Source organism: Chroicocephalus ridibundus, chromosome 2 (genome assembly GCF_963924245.1).
Source record: "Chroicocephalus ridibundus chromosome 2, bChrRid1.1, whole genome shotgun sequence".
In the NCBI taxonomy this organism is placed as follows: Eukaryota; Metazoa; Chordata; class Aves; order Charadriiformes; family Laridae; genus Chroicocephalus; species Chroicocephalus ridibundus.
Window position 1 is genome coordinate 96,938,503 of NC_086285.1, and position 19,689 is coordinate 96,958,191.

The 19,689-nt window shown below is 42.0% G+C and overlaps 1 protein-coding gene across 8 annotated transcripts in view; it reads left to right on the forward strand.

Moving 5' to 3' along the window:
* FHOD3 (formin homology 2 domain containing 3) overlaps positions 1-19,689 on the forward strand; it is a 400,221-nt gene that overhangs the window by 321,653 nt on the left and 58,879 nt on the right. For all 8 annotated transcript variants that reach the window (XR_010069969.1, XM_063326254.1, XM_063326253.1 and 5 more), the window contains 3 exons: positions 1,125-1,339; positions 8,163-8,462; positions 12,157-13,046. Coding sequence is in view for 7 of the 8 variants with exons in the window: in XM_063326254.1 (XP_063182324.1) it covers positions 1,125-1,339; positions 8,163-8,462; positions 12,157-13,046 (1,405 nt within the window). In the remaining variant the exon portion in view is untranslated. The remainder of the gene's footprint in view (positions 1-1,124; positions 1,340-8,162; positions 8,463-12,156; positions 13,047-19,689) is intronic.

A 19,689-nucleotide genomic window follows, 5' to 3' on the forward strand; every position in this document is an offset into this window, starting at 1 on the left:
TGCCTGCTTTTAATGCGCCCTCGTACGCTAATTGGGGCTGTCAGTGAGGCAGAAGGGGGGAGGAGAGGTGTTCCCTGTTACGAAGTGTTTACAACAGTGAGTTATAGGAGGATGACCACAGCGTTTCGGGGACATAAGCAGTAGTCTTGATTAACCTGTTTAACAGTTCACTTGTGGGTAAGACAAACAGTCTAAAGCCCGATCCAGCTGTATTCATGAATTTATTCCTTAGCAAATAATGGTGGATAAAATTAGCAGACATCTGGAAGAGGCACATATTTCAAAGTTATTTTGGTCGAAACGTATAAAGCACACTATGAAGAATATGATTGGTAGCTGGTCTTAATAAACAGTTAGTGAGTTCTGCCTGCCTAAAATGCAAAACAGATGTATCTTTGTTCTTTTAAAGTGACTTTGATGAATAAACTACATGTGACGTCAGGTCCAAGCTATTGGATGTCTGAGTCCGGCAGAGAAATTTTTTAGAATAAAAAAAAGAAAACTTTCCATTGTAGAGTCTGGAGAGAACAAAGTGAATTCCAGTGCATTGCTCTCAGAGCAAATAGAAGCAGGTTCAGAGACTTTAGATAGTCAATCCAAACATTTATTATTGGTATTATTTTCAGGGAGATCTGTTTTTGTCTGCTGCACTGAACCATTTTCCTCTCCTTGCAGCAAGTCTCAGACTTTGGCTATTTGCATCAGTATTAAGGGGCTCTGGTTTTGGAGGTTGTTTTTTTTTTCTTTTGGTTTTTCTTCCCCTCCCGTTTTAGTTTTGGTAGAGGGAGGGCTGGGAGGAGGAGGAGGAGGTGGAGGAGGGTGAAAAGGAGGACAGACAAACGCTTCCAAAAGGAGAAAGACTATGCAGACACAGTACTATATCTAAGGACTCTCTGACTCTGCTGGATTTTGCTTTTGTTTTGTCATGAGCAATTTAACATTTTTCGGGGCAATAGTCTTTGCTTTAGCGTGCGTTTTTTGGCAGATTGAGCAGGCAGGCAGTTTAGTGCTGCACCCCTTGTGTCAGGAAGTCAGCTCATTCTCTGCAGGTGTTTCATCCATAAACAAGCATCAGCCACAGACTTCTTTTTCTTTACGGAAACCCTCTGGAATTTAACTTTCAGATACAAATACTTGGAGAGGTTGGCAGCAGAGGAGTATGAGAAGGAGCTGAAGAGTCGGAGCGTAAGCCGAGGCAGAAGTGAGCTGTCCTTGAACCTGAGATCTCCTTCAGCCCCATCCTCGCCTGTACCCAAGTGCATCAGCCCAGCATCCATAGAGTCCCAGGAAGAGCTGAAGACCCCTCCCACCCCTTGTGGGACCCCTCAGCCCTCAGAAGGTAAGTGAAAAGGAGAGCAGGGGAAGGAGTGGTGGTTTTGTCACAGTTTCTCTCGGGCTAGCAATGATTTTTGTTGCATGAGTGCAAGAATATAACCTCTGAGGTGCCAAAGTAAAGGTTCTTACTACATTGTTTCATGCTGTCTTCCTAAATTTCCTCTTTTTTTCCATAGTTTTGGATATCTTCTAGTCTATTCAAGCAAAGAATACACTGCTAATTGTTGCTACGATCTATGTTATCATTGTCTGATGCTATTAGAATGGAATAATTGGAAAATGCAGCATACAGAGAGTCTTAATTTTAGCATCATGTTCCTTGCATATTAGAAGTTACTGAATACTAAACCAACAATATTCCTGCCAACAGATTTTGCTTATGTGGATACTCTGAAAGAAATGCAACAGATGAATGCCAAGATTATAATAACCTTCCAGCAGAGCACAGGCTGAATGAGACAAACAGAAAAGGTCTTAAGTTGAAAGCAGGGAGGGTGTGTTGGTTATTTTTAACACCAACAAAAACTCTTAAAATTGTAGCACAAGTAGTAAAGGACTTAAAAGAGACCACAGACAATTAGTAAAAAGGAAAGTATAATTAGTGTTTGCACGGTTGGTTTGCTGTCATATAATTTATTGGTGCACAGAGCAATATTTTTTGTGTTTGCACGTCATTCTGCCACTTGCATCATGTACCCGTCCTTCAGCCTTCAAAAAAACATCCACCATACAGATTTATATTTGCGCCACATGACATTGCATTAACATTAGGAGCTAGAATGCATGTTGGGGGTGAATTATCGCCATCATTCATTTTTATTTTATTTGATTTCCTGCTACGTGCTATTGGTGATTAATGCATTTGTAACTTGCACTGCTTGGTTTTATTGAGTGTTATGGCTGGTAGCATGCTATAAAGGAAGGCAATTTGAGAAAAAAGTTAGAGGTACTGAATGTTGCATATGTTTATCCTTACCGTACTATGTAGGTGAAGTTTATTTAATTTAGGGTTGTATATTTTCCCAATTATATTCCCAGTTTTCTTGTCTGGCACCTTAAAAGTCTCAGTGGAATCATTTGAACTTAAAAAACATGGATATTTTCCTGTAACACTGATAGTCAGAAACGTCCAGATGCCCATTTTTTTTTGAGTGCAATATTGCTTTTAGTGCAAATAAGCTGGATTTTTCCACCGTTAGGACTTCAGAGCTGGGTAGGGAGCAAGTATCCCTTTTATGGTGATTATTTTAACATATTTCTCCTGGAAGCATTCAAAATAAATTGCGGCATGAAATGGAGCAGCCCAATCCATTTGGAGAATACATTTAGAGCAGGTGTACGGGGCAACTTCAGGCAGCCAGAATATGGCAAAGCTATCAACATGTGGGTAGGCAGGACACCTCTACTAAAACTCCTGGCAATATCAGTAGGCATCAGAGGGCAGCACCTGGAAGCTTGGCAAGTGGACTGCAAGGAGAGGACATATGAATGGGTCAGGGAAAGCCTCCAGCCAAGGGTAGCTGCGGGCAGGTGGCCAGAATGGCACCAGAACAGGGGCCTGGAATCTACATACTTCAGTGAGAGCCGCACGTGAGGGAAGGACTGCTGTTTCAGGCCTACCAAAAGCATTGGAAAAGGCCATGTGAAGCAATGGGCACGTGGGCAGGGCAGGCTCGCTCATCTGGAGGTGGACAGATTATTAGATATCAGCCAACAGCTGGCAGGCTTATTTATAGATTTTGTGCCATGGCCTCTAGACGATTATCTGAGTTCCTTATGCTCCGTAATGAATTAAAACCTCAGCTTTTACTATCCTTAGGAAATGTTAAGAATCCTACTTAATAGGTAGGAAACTGAGGCATTAACTTGCTTAAGCCAGTTGTAGGAAAGCTGAAATAGAGCCATGGACAGAATGCAGATTACTTGCATCCCAAGCTGTTGCTTTGAACATGGAGGTCACCATCTTCCCAAGAAAAACTGCAGAAGGGAAACACTTCTGCAGTTCTGTGTGTAGGACCTTCCAAAGACTCTGCAAGAATGGTGTTAACAGATGTGTGATATTCGTCTGCAGAATTTAGAACCTGAAGTCAAATGGGAAGTGTGTTCCTCTACTAGCAAAACAATAAGTGATTTTTGGAGTCAGATTTATTTTATGCCATTTCTGCTAAAGTGTCCTTTGGCCATCCAGTATCTACTGGGCTTAAGAAGGAAATGGATTTTGTCTGTGGAACTTTGTCCCACGCTGTGAAACGTCGCAGTATTTTTACCCAATATAAAAATCTGGACTTACAGAGCTGAAGTGTTTTCTCATATAAAACAATTGGTTCCACTAAAGTAATGAAGTCTTGTAAGACTTACTCTTATAAAACTTGGGGTATGGCATTCAGAGGAAATGAAGGCAGTCCCATAACTGCAAAATGGAACTCAATATTTTTTTTTCAGAGGAGCTACTTCCTCCTTTGTAATTTCATTGGAGAATTTTTTATGAAGTGCACATGTGCAGTAAAGGAGAGCAACAATAACCAAGACATCTCTGAAGTCAATCCACAAAGGAATTGGAGATGAACCCTTCTCCGAGAGGAGCAGCTTTTTTAGCACTTGAGGAAGTAAGCAGGCCAGCCCAAGTGCACATTGTAGACAGCAGGAAACCTTCTGAACATACTAGTAGCTGAGCAATGTTCAAATACTGCCTAAAGTATGACTGGTGAAAGCATCTCGGTAGATGGAGAAGAGCAAAGCATGAGGGCCCAGTGATGCCACTGCAGCCCCAGTTGTAGATCCCAAGGAACCGCAGTACAGAAAGTCAGAGGAGAAACTGCAGTGGGGGACAAAGAAAGATTATTTCTGACTTTATTAAGAACAAGTTCCCTACTGGTGATCACTCTGCTAGTTTTTACCATCACAAGGAATGGGAAAAAAAGATTGGGGTCAGGGTGGAGAGAGTCCTTGCTGAATTCACAGCAAGAGGAATCCTGTGCTGGGGGAACTGAAGGGAGATAACAACCAAGACTTTTAGCAGTGCTTGAACAATTGAACGAAAAGGGCTTGGGTAGGCATAGCCTTCTTCAGACTTACTGTATGCATCCTCAAGAGACACAGCATTTGTATCTCCCAGCTCCAAGTAAAAAGCAGAGCAAATAGAAGAAGATGCGGTTGGCTAATCTATTACCCTGGCAGGGGATTAGATGTGGGCCCAGAGGGATGTTTGTTCTCTCTGAGGGCTTATAGGACAGGAGGCCGTTGAGGTCCTATCAGCAGGTACTAAGGATACGACATCTTATGTCTGCTTCATAGTTGATTTATAGTTTCTCTCTGTGTTCCTGTAGAGCATTACAAGTTCGTAGCCACGTTTTTCAGAAGGGAGCAGCTTGCTGTCCTCTCTAACCTCTCTCTCAAAAGAGGGTTATTGCCAACATCTGATCAGATCAGGTTGCTAGGGCTTTATGTGGTCAAGTCTTGAAAATGTCAGAAGATGTAGGTTACGGCATCTCTCAAAATGACAAAATCTGTACACATTTACTGAGGGACCCTGGTACAGTTTCTTTTAGTGATGAGGTTACACAGCATCTTTGGGAGATTTCGTTCTTCCAAGAAGTCTTCACATTTTTTTCCAGTAATACATTTTTAGAGATTAAGTTCTGGCAGAAAAAGAATTGGGCATAGGACTGAAAAATTAGTCCTTAAAGCCACATTCAATTTTTCTCCTCCTGATTAATCCAATTGCAAGTAAAAGTTCTGCTAATTTAAAGACCCCAGTTCACTCATTTGTTTTAATGGTGGAGGGGGAAAGCTAAGCCTTGAGAGAAGTGTGAAAAACAGCATATGCAAGTGAAAAGAGATTACTACTGAATCTGGCAATCCCAGTTTAGGTCTTAAGAACTGTATATGTCTAAGAATTGAGGGGTTTTTTTTTAAATAAAACATGTTGCTTATAATGGCATCACACTTCTTAATGTCTCGGGAATGCCATCTTTACTGTTGATGCTGTTTGATGTGACCATGCTTTGCTTCCCTGAGTCTTTGCGCTTTCCACCAGCACAAGTCTGAAGACCGGGAACAGAGCCTGGTCTGTTATTTAAATCTGTTGACACCTGCAAGGTTGCCACTTAAGAGTAGTGTTTTGACTGGTGTGAAAATCGATCCAGTAGATATGGGACTGAAAGTTCCAGCTCATTTCAAATAGGCCACCACCAAGCATTCTCTGAGAATTGTATTTTTTAACATTTTTTAGAAGCTCTCATCAATATCAACCCAATGGATTACACGATGGAACTGAAAGTGATAGACACACGTCTACCTTGCTGGCTTTGTTCTAGTGTTCGCTGACAGATCTGATTTTTGAACTGCTTTTTAAGGAAAGCGCTACTGAACTTAGCTCACTATTTATATGTTATTTGGGTTATGTGTGGATTGTTTGACCTAATCTCAAAAGAGAGAGAGACAGTCAAAATGAATGTCACCGTATGCCTGTTTTGTTCTAGAAGTGCTTAGATTTTGATACTCCTTGAACTCAAAAGAGCAGCCTGTGTCAGCATATTGCTCTTTATTCTTTGTTGTATATTAGATTCTGCTAAGATACTGCATCTGTCTGGTGTTTGTGGGATATTTCTGGTATGAAGAGTACCCAGAATTTTTCTGAGCATTCCTATTTTCTCAGCCATTTCTTATGTATCCCCTGACTTTATCCTATTGAATGTTCAGTGTAGCTTTATGACAACAAAGATGCCATAAGCATTAGCAGTCTTGACCACGTTTTAGTCAGCTTCTTTCTCCACCTGAGCTGTTGAGTTGAGATTTTTGGTTATTGCACAACGGCTTTTGGGTTTTTTTAGAGAGAAACATCTAAAATTCATACAAAACTATGGTCATTCAAGGATGAGTTGTTGTAATTTGTATATATGGTCCATTGCAGCATGGCAAGCTTAGTCTTTCATGCTACAGTACCATGTTAGTTCCAGGATCTCCTGAAGGATTCCTAAGCTTGCATCTCAGTTATATTCAGAAGTTGGCTTGACTTTAAAATGCTTTTGTGCTATACCTACACACTGACAGCTGTGGTCAGAAACACACCACTGGGATTCAGAGTGTCTGCCAACTTCTTCTTGCCAGCTGTCTGCAATTTTGATTTTCTCGTAGGCACGTGCAGAGCTGCTCTATTGTTAGACTTTTAAATGTCCTTTATGTTGAAGAGGGAGAAATGTAAGCTTCTAATTGGGAGTGTTTTAAAACATCATAGAGGGGTTTGAGTGTGCATCGACTATATTAAACATATTACAGGTACATTTCTTTTATATATATGCATTCTATACACATGTCTAGTTATTTAACTAACTACACATTTAAAATCAATTGTGAAAGTGTATGAGCTTAGCTCCAATGAAACCAGTGGCAAAAAAAATAATGTGCCGTTTTGTACGCTTAAATTATATGAAATGAAGTGGAATACTGTGGTACTGAAGATGCATTAGTGAAAGCTAATTTAAAAGCATGTGTGTTACTGTAAAGATAGGCACAGGCATTGCTAAAAATCATTATTCTTTGTATGGGTGTCTCAGAAACTAGGATAGGCGCACAACATGAAACAGTCTTAAGAAAACATTGTGACCTTCATTATTTTGGCTTATGCTTTCTCAGGATAAATCTGTTTACCTGCTTCCTAGAGGACTAAAACATTTGGATTACATTCCAGTGTGATACTTTTTTTTCCTTCAAAGATTCATGGAGTTTTTTAAGCCAGTCTCATCGTATATTATGCAACCCAAAGACCATGATGAGTCCAGAAGACTCTTTTGCAATATTGTAATGAAAAGTAGTTAACGGAGGCAGAAAAAAACAAGAATGATTTGGTCATTGTAGTTCAGCCACGCTACAAGATTTAGTACAGAAGGAATCTGGGGAGTACGCAGAACTAACATGCATGCCCATTTTCATCACTCTTGCATGGCCATTTCAGTTTTCAGAAAACTGTGAGCTGCTTGATGTGAATATGTGTGGATGCTCTTCAGTTTCTTTGCAGCACGCAGAGAATATTTGCATGTGAAAATCTGCTGTTATAGCTAAAATGAATGAATTTCACTGTCAATGATAAAGCAGGGAAGAAGAAACCAAGTATACTATCAACAGTGTTTGCTGTGTGCCAACCGATCAAAAAGCTCGTCATACACCATATGCCAAGCAATTGGAAACTAAATTTGTGCCATATGCCAAGCAGTTGGAAACTTTGTTCAGTTTTGATGTGGCTATTCTGAAGTAAATGTGCATGAAAAAACATATGCTTTTCGTCAGCCAAATGTGTGACAGTGCCGTTTCCAGACTGTGCCATTCAACTGTGTTAATAAAACTAATATTTGTATTTTTTTGTTGAAGTGTTCCTCATCAGGTGAAAAAAGAATCCTTCCAGAACCCAAAGAAAATTCAGCCAAAGCCCACAATCTTCCTCCTTTTTTGTTTTTTAAAAGATCTCTTCCTTCCTGGCTCTGTCTAGGCACTGAGTTGTCATTGTCATGCTCAGGTGGGATGCCCATTTTCTGCTGGTTCAAATCCTTATGCGAGTCCAACACTCCAGCTGTGGAAGTACGTATAAAAACAGTGGGCTGACTCCAGAGAGCAAGCGAGGGGGTTTGCCAGGCCGCTCTCCCGTGCAAGGCTGTTGTCGCACAACATTCATCAGTCTGTTGCTCCTAATGTTCAGCATGCCATGGACTTGCTTTTTATTTTCTTTCCATAAGGCACTTGTACAACTTTTGCATTGCTCTCGTTTAGAGGGCTGAGCCTGAGACAACTCCGTTGTTAAGTGAATCTCTTTCTCCCGTTGTTCTCTCCGCCAGTGAGTGCCAGTGAACCCGAACCAGAGACAGAGACAGAACCAGAACCAGAGCAGGAGGCTGAGGCCGAGCAGGGAACGGAGACACCCAAGGAAATAGAGGCTACAGAGGTGGGACCAGAGAGTGAGGTGGAGCAAGGACCAGAGAGAGAGCCAGAAGAAAGTGCAATACTCAGTGAAAAAGAGAGGCAGAATGAGGAAGTGAATGAAAAAGACAACTGCTCTGCATCCAGCATATCCTCAGCAAGCAGCACTTTAGAGAGGGAAGAGAGAGAGGACAAGTTAACCAGTGACAATGAAACTGGTAAAGTGAAGCTTTTTCAATAATGAAGGGTTTCTGGTGGAAAAAAAAAATGTTACATTAACAGCTCTGTTATTGTGTTAATTGGCTAACAAACCCTTTGCGTCTATCTAAGACTTTCTTCACCATGGCCAAGTCTGATCTACTCTCTGCTTGGAAATCCATAGACTTTGATGGGGTTTCTATGTTTGAGGGACAGTAGGGCATTGATGAAATGAGGTTTCCTTTGACTCAAGACCATTTTCTTCCCCTAAGATTAATATACTAACTATTGAATCATCATGTTGCAGCAACTTGTATTTCTAGCTCCCTGAAAATTTATTTGGGTTTTCTACACGTAAAACAATGAGATTGAGGGGTCATGCTGACATGATTTGTCATGAGATACGAGATACCTTTTCTCATCCTTTTAGTGGAAGATGAACAATGAGGGCTGTGATGTTTTTTCCTTCCCTCTGGTTCTCCTGTCTTGGTTAGGCTTCAGAAAACAGAGAGAGATACACAGGACCTGCTGTAGGTAGGTCTGGACTGTGGCCATCTTTAGCTCATGTGGAGGAGGCACATGAAATAGACGTTGTCTGGAAAAGACCAGCTCTGGAGTGACCAGTAGTTCTGGTCAGATATGTCACCAGACACCTGTAAAGGCCCAGCGTGGAAAACACGTTAAGAAACGGTTTTCTGCTTGGAGAGATAATGACAACCAGAGCTTGTCATGCAGCCCAGGCAGGGAGGGAGTAAAAAGCAAATTTTGACCTTTGTTCATTAATTACTCTTTTCCCCTTTCTATAGTGACATAAATGAATGTAATGTAATTAGGGCATTTGGTTCCCAAGTTTTCATAGGGCTGAACAGTGGAGTGCGTTGTCCTAAGTTTTCTAAATTCTAGATAAGAAAACAAGAATAGTGTCAGAGTATGAAATAGTCTTGCTCTTTCCTGACAGAAGAGGGATAACTCTGAATCACAAGGGTTACCTCACAGAGCTCAACTTTCAGATTGTACTGTTTGTGCTTAAACCTTATCACTTTTTTTATGGGAAGCATTCAGGTAATTTTCTGCTAAATCTAAGAGCTATCTTCTTTTCAACCAGCACAGAGATTGAGTTACTTAGAATGCTATTGTACTCTTAAAGAATGTAGATGGATATGTGTGTAGGAAAGGGAGGGGGGAGGTATGACAGAGGAAGGATGTCATTACACTATGGCATAGTCCAAGACAGTCTAAGTGCAAGTAAAGGAGAAAGGTTACAGATTTTTTTCCCCCTCATCTTGTCTGTTACCAGCCTGTTACCACTTTAATGAAGTGCTTATGTACTTTCTGTTTTTTTGTTAGAAGCTAAGAAACGTACCCTGTTATTGAAAAATCAACATCTTAAAATTGACCTGTGTTACCAGTAGCCCAAAGATTTATTATGTTGTGTGAGGTAGGAGGTTCATGTAGTGAGTTGTTTGCTCTCTAGTAGGTGAGGAGATTTGGAAAGCAAACAAGAGCACTTTCTCCAGCAGTTCCCACATTCCCAACAAACAGTTTGCCATTTATGAGGTGGCCATCTTGGTGAATTTGTCTTCCAGCAAGTCTTGTTCCTCCAATGGTATTTCAAAGCTTCACCTGTGGAGAGGAGGGCAGAAGAGGCCACCAAAGTAGCCAGAGTCTTCCCAGCAATAATTTTTGATCAGCGAGGGAAGATGGAGGCAGACTTGGGGAGCCAAAATTGGAGATTGTGTCTGGGGGAATTCTAATGAGCAGTTTTGCAAAGGGATTAAATCCTGGAGGATCCCAGCTGGTGAAACTGAGAGCGGGTGGGTCATGTGGGATTTGTAGGAGAGATCCTGGGAGCAGTCGTGAACATCTTTGAAGGAAAGGCTGAGAGTAGGGGTAAATCCTCTGTGGGGACTCAGCTGGTTAAAATCTATGGTGTAGGGAAGGAGTTGTCTAGTCATGTTGTCTAGTGACACTACCTCAGAGACAAGTCTGAGAGACTACCTCAGGTGACAAATCTTGGTGAGAAAGCAATAGCATGGATAAAGTCTCAGGAAAAATAAACAGGTAATGGAAGTAGTCAAGCCTCCTGCAGAAAAGTAGAAGGAAACAGTTTTGGAGGTCGTATCCATTGCTGAAAAAAATGTCTTTCCTTTGTCTGGAATTAAACCTCTGGGCTCATTTTGAAATGTGGTTTAGAGGTTGATCTGAATAGGGGTGGGAGTCATTACTGCCCAGATGCTTTGTGCTCTGAGACATGTCCTACATTTTAACGTGGTCTTACTTTTAAGAGGAGGGGGGGGGGGGAAGTTATGGGGCCCTGGATGGGGATCTCACTGAGGGGACACCTTCTCAGAGCACAGGGTTAGCTGTCATGGTAAGAAAAAAACTCCATTGACGAAAGAAGTCATGAAAGATGTTTAAAACTCTTAAGTATTGAAAAAGGTGGGAGCGTAAGGGGAGAAACAGAGATAAAATGGAAGTTTAAAAGAAAGGGCAACTGACAGGTATAAAAGAAAATCTTTAAACACAAGGGGACAAAAGGATTTGATTGCCTAGCAATCAAAATAAAATGTGTTTAAGAAATAGAGTCTATAAAAAATATATTAATAAAATGTGTAAAGACTATGGGGAACAGAAGGAATCCTGTACAGGAAATACAGTAAGTGTGAAGAATTATCCGATGCCGGCTGGAAAAAGAAACACCATAATTTTTAGACACGTTATCCACAATGGTTAGCAGTCTCATATTCAGAGAAATGTAGTCAAAGAGTTGCTTACATCATTTATTTTTACAATTTCACTGTTATAGTTTGTTATTTATGGTGCTGTCTCAAACATGTTATTTTGTAGATTATTGTTGAGAAAAGCAGTAGTCAGAAAGATGAAGCTTCATTACAGTGACATGTTAAATGGTTGTGATGTGGAAAGAAGGCCATTAGGCTTTCAGGGGCATCATATATTACGGGGAGCGTAACAGTGGTTGATGAGCAGCGTTTTGAAATATCTTTTATAAAGGTGCTCATATTCCTAGAAATAGCTTTAGAAGTCTTGCTTATGCTTATACTACTGAGTTGCCCTGAGAGCTGCACCCTGGGTATGCAACCTGCTCTGGGATTCAAATAGTCCATGTTGTAAAGATGACCCAGGTATCCAGCCTGGAGGTCTGAAGAACAGCCAACTGTGAAACCTGTCCTCCCCTAGCCAGCTGGGAGGGAGGAGGAGGAGGAGGAGAAGGAAGCAGTTGCATGTTCACCCTGTCATCAGCCAGGGAAGATTCCTTTTATAACGAAGTTTTGCTGGGGTGGTTCCAGTTTATGGCCAGGTGAAAAGTAGGATGATAACCTATTTTGTGCCATTGTCATGATATTTAAGCCCCGTTCTGGAATACTAAAGGTTCCGAGCATTTATGCACTGTATAAATGAGCTGGGGTAGTAACTACAAAGTGAAACCCGACAGATTTCAGGAGAAACCTGAAAATCCTGACAGTTATATAGTCCCTCACAAGCTAGTCCCTCACGAGAATTACTCCCAGCCCACCAAGATTGGGCCATATACCAGCACTGTCACCTATTTCAAAATTTTCTACTGCTTGCCCAGTTTCAGACTAATTGTGCATGTGTGTCCCCCAAATTTTTTTCTGGTGGGTTGAAGATTGTTCTTGGTGCTCTGGTTCCCTCCCCTTGACTCTTCCCATCTGTGTGTGTGTGTGATTGCAGGTCCATGGTCGCAGACCATTCAGGATGCTGGTGTGAATGAGCAGTGCAGCAACATCCTCAACAACAAGCGGTTTATGCTGGACATGTTGTATGCGCATAACAAAAAGCCCAAGGATGAAGAGGAGAAGGAGCTGGAGGCGAAGGAGGAAAAGAAGGAGACGGAGGAAAGCGAGGAGTCACTCACTAGCCTAGCCAGTAGGATCTCTATCCTTCAGGCCACAAAGCAGGCCAAAGACGAAAGTGTCAAAAAGATGGAGATCGGAAATCTGGACAACCAAGGCAGCGTGAAAGCCTTTGCAGAAAAATTCAACAGTGGTGAGCTGGCCAAGGGGACAGCCATGCCTGAAGATGAAATCAGTGAACAGGTCCCTGAGAAAACACCAGCACAGCCAAAGAAGGAATCTGACTACATCTGGGATCAGCTCATGGCTAATCCTAGAGAACTTAAAATCAAAGACATGGATTTTACGGACTTGGGGGAGGAGGATGATGTAGATGTGTTGGACATGGATATGGGTCCTGGGGACTCCCTTGTTCCCCCTCCTCCACCTCCACCTTCTTTTCTGGGTTTGCCTCCTCCACCACCTCCCCCGCTGTTTGGATGCCCACCTCCACCTCCACCCTCTGCTAATTTATTGGCTCCTCCTCCACTGTTCAGCTCTCCTCAGGGTTTAGGGTCACCCCAGGTTTCTAGGGGTCAGCCAGCATTTATAAAGAAGAAGAAAACCATCCGTCTGTTCTGGAACGAGGTACGGCCATTTGAGTGGCAGTGTAAAAACAACAAACGCTGCAGAGAATTCCTGTGGTCGAAACTGGAACCCATTAAGGTGGACACTTCCAAACTGGAGCATCTCTTTGAGTCTAAATCCAAGGAACTGCCTGTCACGAAGGTACAGCTCGTATTCAGCTTGCTATTATTTTGCTATTGTATTGGTATTCATTCTGACTTAGATCTGGGTGATTTATGTTGTTTATATGAAAACAGTGGAAATTACTGGATGTGTTTCTAGCTTGGCCTATGACGGAAGATATTCCATGGCCTGAAACTGGGAGATGAGGCTAGGGTGGTGTACGTGCCAAGCTGCCCTCTTATCTCAGGTCTACTGGTTTTGGGATATCACTTCAGGTGGGGAACACCAACAAATTTTACATTAGGTTGTTGGTAGCTGACTGCCAAACTAGGTACTGAAATGTGAAATATTTTCTGTTACATTCATATAAAGGTCACGAGGTGATGATTCATATTTGTGTATTTGACAGTTTTTCACTTGGTCATATTTTCCTAATCATTATGTGGAAAGGTTAGAGTATCAGACTGGGTCTGCTGCAAAGAGCCTACACACATGCTTTGTTCTGAAGGATCGATTTATCAGCTGGACCGAGTTTACAGCTAAACTCTGCAGGGGTGTTGGGTTTTTGTTTTACACTGGTGAACAGGCCTATTTTAAATCCTTAATTTGTACAATGTGGCTATCCAAATTTTAGTATAGAAGCTGGCACAGGAAATACCTCTGTAACTAGGATTCCCTTTTCCTTAGGAGCATTGTCATAAAATAAATTCACAAAGGCTGGTGACATGGCTGTTTAACATTAGACTCGACAACAAAAGGAAGTCTTTTATAGTTACATTTAGTAGGAATTTGAAGTAGCATTAAAAAAGTTATTAGCTCGAACATTTGTTTTTCGTGGCTACATAAACTCTTTTTCTTCTAAGCAGAATAATTGGTACCAGGGAAACAATGTTTTTTTCCAGTTAAAATGCTAGTAAAAGATGTCCATCTCTCTTAAATAAATCATGTGTGTGTTTTCTATGTATGCCTATATGTTTTATAGTGACATAAAAACCAGTCAGTACCTTGAATATTTTACTTCTCTTTGGCTGGCAAAAGTTGTTACATATACTATATATCATATATATTATTGTTTGCTCTTAATCTGGGGAGACTGGATGTCTCACGTTGAAAGTTCTCTGCATCACTTGTTTGGGTTATTAACTCAAAATTTTCTAATAGTCATTCTTGCTTTTCTTGGCCAAATATAAACATTGTAATTTGAACAATCAAGCCCTGATTAAGTACCTAGCAAACAACAGGTACGTAAATACATGGCTGGTGTAGATCCTGCCATCGCTGTTCTTAACTGAATTTTTTGTGACACAGATGCATGTAGATCTGAAACGTATGGCGTAGCAGCTCTAAAAACACATTCAGCTGATCGTTCATTTGGGCAATGCTGAGATTAATTTCTCTCTCTTAATTCCTTTTCTGCTGAGGGAGGAATGCTGGTGACGTCGTGGTGTGTTACTCCTCATCTCTCTCCCTGTAAATACAAATCTGCCACAGATGATTCATAGGTGGAAGGAATGAGAGCGTTTTCTTAGATTCATAAAACATTGAATTCCTCGAATTGATTGTGGAATTATGACATATTTGCCATTTCCAAACTTTAGCTTTGTGTTAAATGCCAGTATTCTAATGGATCAGTCTGGCTGATTCTTAATCTTCTATTCTCACCAAAAAATTTTTGATAAAATGTTGAACTATTGGAATTTTGACTTGTTTATTTATCCAGTCATTTACCATGCACGTTCCCAAACTACCTTTGGCCATTTTCCCCCCCCCTCCCCTCACGCTTGCTTCCCAAACCTGCCTGGGCTGCCTGGTGCTTTGGCACAGCTTTTGGCTTCTGGCTGGAAGATGAGTGAGCAGGTTTCTTTGAAATTAGTGCAAGTCTGAGGAATGATTTAGGTGGCTGCTTTCCTCTTGGAGACTAATAACTGCTCTCTGCATGAGACGTTATACTTTTGGCTCTCTTTCCACCCCATCCCATAACACAGGCATAGAAGTCTCATTGTCTCTGTAGAGAAGACAGTGGTGACCAAGGAGTACCGTAGTGGAGGTCTACTCAGACTTCTGAGACTCCTGCCTGGTTTTGGTGAATACCAGCAAATTTTCTGGAGTAGGAATGGTCCTTAGATCAAATGAGAGTGGGAGTAATTAAGCAGACCGCTGAATCCGTAAAAGACTTGAGGTTTGGTACGAAGATTGCACTCAAATTAGGATAGCTCTCGCTTTTTCCAGACTGCTTGGTTTATTTCCAGGGAGTACATTCCCCGTTGTGTCTCGTTTCTCCTGTCCAATGGCTGCAATCCAAAACAGGTTTATTCTATAATATTGTAAAGTCTGACTCACAGCTCAGTTGGTTCAGCTGAAAAAAAAAAGCACGGAGCAACAAATCAAAAGTCAAACCTCCAGATTTCATAGCAATAGATGGAAGCAGGTGCATGGAAAAGGAACAGTCCAGAAGGATGAGAGGAAAAGCGAAGTCAGGGTGTGTAGGGGGGAGCTTGGCTCTATCTTGTGCGTATGCTCTTTCATACAGCTGTAACCAATTTTACTCCAGTTTCTAATCCTTCACTGTGATTTCCACAACACACAGCTATAAACAGCTACTTCCTGGCTCATGAGAAGTTTTTCATTAAACACAATAGACTGCAATAAAATAAAGTGGATTTTAAATTGTAGGGTATAATATGGGAGTTTGGGGGGAAAGGCTGGGAGGGGAGATTCTTGATTTTAGGAGAACTTCTGCCACTCTGGACAACTTGCACATTGGTTATAGTTAGTGGAGCACCTTCAGTTGCAGAGCGTTTATTTTCTGGCATAGAGGACCACAACATTCTGTTTGGGAATAGAACGAGAGTGATCAGGTATCCCCTCCAGGCCAGTGTAGAATTTCTTTCCTTCTCACTCCGCCAAACAAAGCAGGTATTTTGGCAAAGCACTTCAAAGTGTTTATTCTTCTGTGAAGAGAAATGAAAACACACAGACACTACTGAACCAAATGCTTCAGCCCTTCTGCCATCCACTTGGTTCTGCGTGTCATTTGAAAGTATTATTCTGCTGACTCATCTGTACCGTGTGGGATACAGTGATGCATCATGTGCCCACAGACATAAAAACTAGTAGGACTGAAAAATTAGGGAATGTGTTTTCACGTACACGTGTATATACATGCCTTTTTAAAACATTTGTTGCAATTTGAATAAATGCCAAGGCAAGCCATAAATGTGGACCAGAATTTCTGAAAAAAAAAAAAAAAAATATATATATATATATATATGCATCCTGGACAAACTCAGCGGTAGCCGAGTGATTCCATTTTAAATCCCCAGTGCTAAATCCTTGCTAATTGAGATAGACATTAAAAAATGTCCATCTCGCTATTAAGGGATTGGCCCTTTTTTTTTTTCTGTACTACTGATGCAGATTGTTCTACAAATTTAAATGCAGGAGATACTTCTGACTTGATGCTCGTATATAATTACTTATATGACCACTGGAATTAATTAAAGAAAAGAGGCATTTTTTAGACTATGTGCTCATCAGACCACAAATCACCTTCTGTGGGATGGTAACAGGTTTTGAATAACCTGTCTGGACTACACAGCCTTCAATAGAGGCAACAGAATCTGGCCAGTTAGGTCTTGTAAAGGATCAAATTCACTGTAGTTGTTAATGTATTGCAGGAACGTTTGCTTCCCACAAATTATACCACCTGATATATTTATATTTTATAATTTTTGTTATTTACATTTAATAATGTAATAGTCAGAAGTTCAGGGCTTACGTTACACAGTGACACATTAAAATATAAAATCAAGTGCATTAGTGCACGGTTCCCTCAAGCATTTGAAGTCATTCTCTGTTAATGACCTTATAAAGCACAGTCTGAAGTCACCTAATATTGCAATAGAAATTAATAGTTGTAGCGTATTTTAACAGTCAGACACTTACACACGTGCAATTTCATTGCAGACGAAAAGGAATTCTTTTCCTAGCAGTAGGGTAATAAAGTTCATGGTAGTAAAATCTGTCTTTTCTTCATCCTTTTATTCATTTGGAAAGGATTTCTTTGTAACTCAGCCATCATCCCCAAAATGGACATAAATCTCTTCTGCCCCTGTTTTTGAAAAGAGTTACTTACCCCAGATTTTTGTACCCCATGTGCAGTTATAGCTCTGGAAAATACCCACATGCTCACATCCCCTATACGGCTCATCTGTCTCTCGTAACTCATTGCTAAGGAGCAAGCGCACTGGTGCAATCGCAGTCATCCCAGCGGTTAGCATCATGCGTCCCCCAAATGAATACGTCTCTCTTGTCAAACTTAGGAGCCTAAAAACGGAGCTCACTTACCCTCACCGCATGTGGGAAGCCTAAATTTAACTCCTTTCCCCCAGCCTTTTCCCTTCTGCTTAAATTCTTTGGAGCTGTGTAATTCCATGCTGCCGAGGACAAGGTAAAAAGTGGTGGTTTAAAAAAGGCTCAGTGCGATACAGACTCAAGAGGAAGCGCAGACTCTGGTGAGCTCCACTTGTTTTTATGTGGGCTTGGCCACTAACTGTGGTCCTGAAAATGTGATTAATGGCCCTGGAAATAAAAATGACTGCTTTAAAGGAGAAGCTGCATATCAGATCCTTCAGGTAGCTCCATAAGAAAAAGAGGACTCTGTTACTCAAAGAAGGGAAAGTTCAAGAAGGCTTCAGGGATGCTTTTAAGGTGTTAGAAGAGAGCAGTTCTGACAGAACTGATGTATAAAAATTGAAAACAAATGTTATCTTTGCTTTCCTAAAATTTATCCTGTTTACTGCAAAATAGGTGTTTCTTTTTAAGTTAAAAAAAAACCAAAAAACCTCTTACAGCTTTCACAGATCATACACATATGGTGGTCCCCAACTCCTGTAAACTGCACTTGCCTTCGCTCTCATCTGCACACAGAAGTTGCATCCTGCCACATTAATCGTGTTGGTATGATGAAAGGGCTGCGGTGCCGCGCGCGTGCTGGGGCGGGTGGGCGGGCATACCTCCTCCTGCGCAGGCAAGGAGCTGAGCTGTGCCAGAAAGGAGGCATCTTTGTAATGATACAACTGCATTCCCATTATGGGCTGACCCACAGCTGGAGGTACTTTGATAAAATCGAATTTACTAACTTAGTTCTTTCAATGCAGAAGCAGCGTGCAGACCTGGCAGGAGGGCATTTTTTTGACTCAGTGGTGGCTGTGGTGCAGACCCAAAGGATGCGGAGAAGAAAGCTTTGTGGTCTAAAAAGCAATCCCGAGCATAGATCGAGACTGGGGCAGTTAAGAGCCTCCTCCAAATCTCTTGGCTTTCCCCCAAATCCACAAAAGATGCAAGAGGCACTACTGCTTTAGGCAACAGGGATGATTCCCTGTTCTGAACAGTTGTGTGGGCTGCCACACTGCAGCCTGGGAAAGAGGGATTGCTTAGTCTCTCTCTTTGCTGCTTTGAGGTGCATCAGTGCTAAGGCTGCTGCTGCCAGAGCCGCTAAACACAGCCCAGATAACAGGCTCTCCAGGGAGGTCACAGTCACATCTCTGCAGCCTGGGCCTTGCTGAAACGTGGGTTTGTACACCTTGGAGCATGTCTGTGCCTGCTTCCATCAATGTGCCGGTCTTCTCCCTGCACTCCTGTGCTTGACAGCATCCCTCATCCCATCTCTGATAGGGCAAAGGAGAAGGGCAAACAGAGGAAACGTATTTCCAAAGTTCATGTGTATGGACAGGGAGGAAAATAACCCTGCGTATGAGGAGCGGAGTCCTCTCCTCTTGCAGCTGCTTGGTATATGACATAATGTAGTTGCCAAAGAGACACCTTCTAGCATGGGATAATGAGAGAGAGAGAGGCATGCTGGGAGATAAAAGCAAAGCCCATGTTTAGCACTGCATTATGCCGTATAAATGGTTTGTGAGTCACCTTGCCTAGTTGGTTCACATTTTGCCACTATGATGATGGGGAGAGAGAGGAAGAAATTTCTTGGATCTTCTCTAGAATGAAATTTAAAGCCTATGTTGTTAGTTCTTTGTGCTTTTATAATTATTTATACTGTAGTTTATACTGGAGGTAAGATCCAAATGTTACGTCTAGTCTCAAGTAAAACTTCAGAAAATGCATAAGGGTTGAAATTGTTCTGCACTTGTGAAGGGCTTGATGGACATATCATGAGCAGCAGGGTAGAATACCCTTCCTCTGGCAACCAGAGGTCAGAAAACTGTGCCAGTGTCTCCAGACAGGCCTTCACACTTCCTTTGCCAGTGCCCAAGGTGGATTTATAACACAGGAGAGTGCTGGCGGGCAGGTGGGAACCACCCTGTCCATTTCCCAGACAGCCACACAGGAGAGGGTCAGTGGCCTCTCCGGGTTGAGGCATCCAAGGGGAATGGAGCCCTGGAGCCCGTCAGCGCCCAGCTGCTGCCTCGCCAGCCCTGTGCCGGCTGGTCCTGCCGCACAGCAGAGCTCTCCCCTGGGAAAGACAGCTACAGGCTTTTTTTTCAGACCAACTCCTGGCCCGAACTGCAGCGTTCCCAGCCCTCGCAGGGACTCCTGTGTCTCAGGCAAGCTCAGCTTTGCACGGGATCTGAGAACACGTTCAGCTCTCTGGTTAAATCCTGGCAGCTCATGCTGATACCAGCAAGAATATGGTACAAGAGTTCAGCTTTCTTGGATGACTATA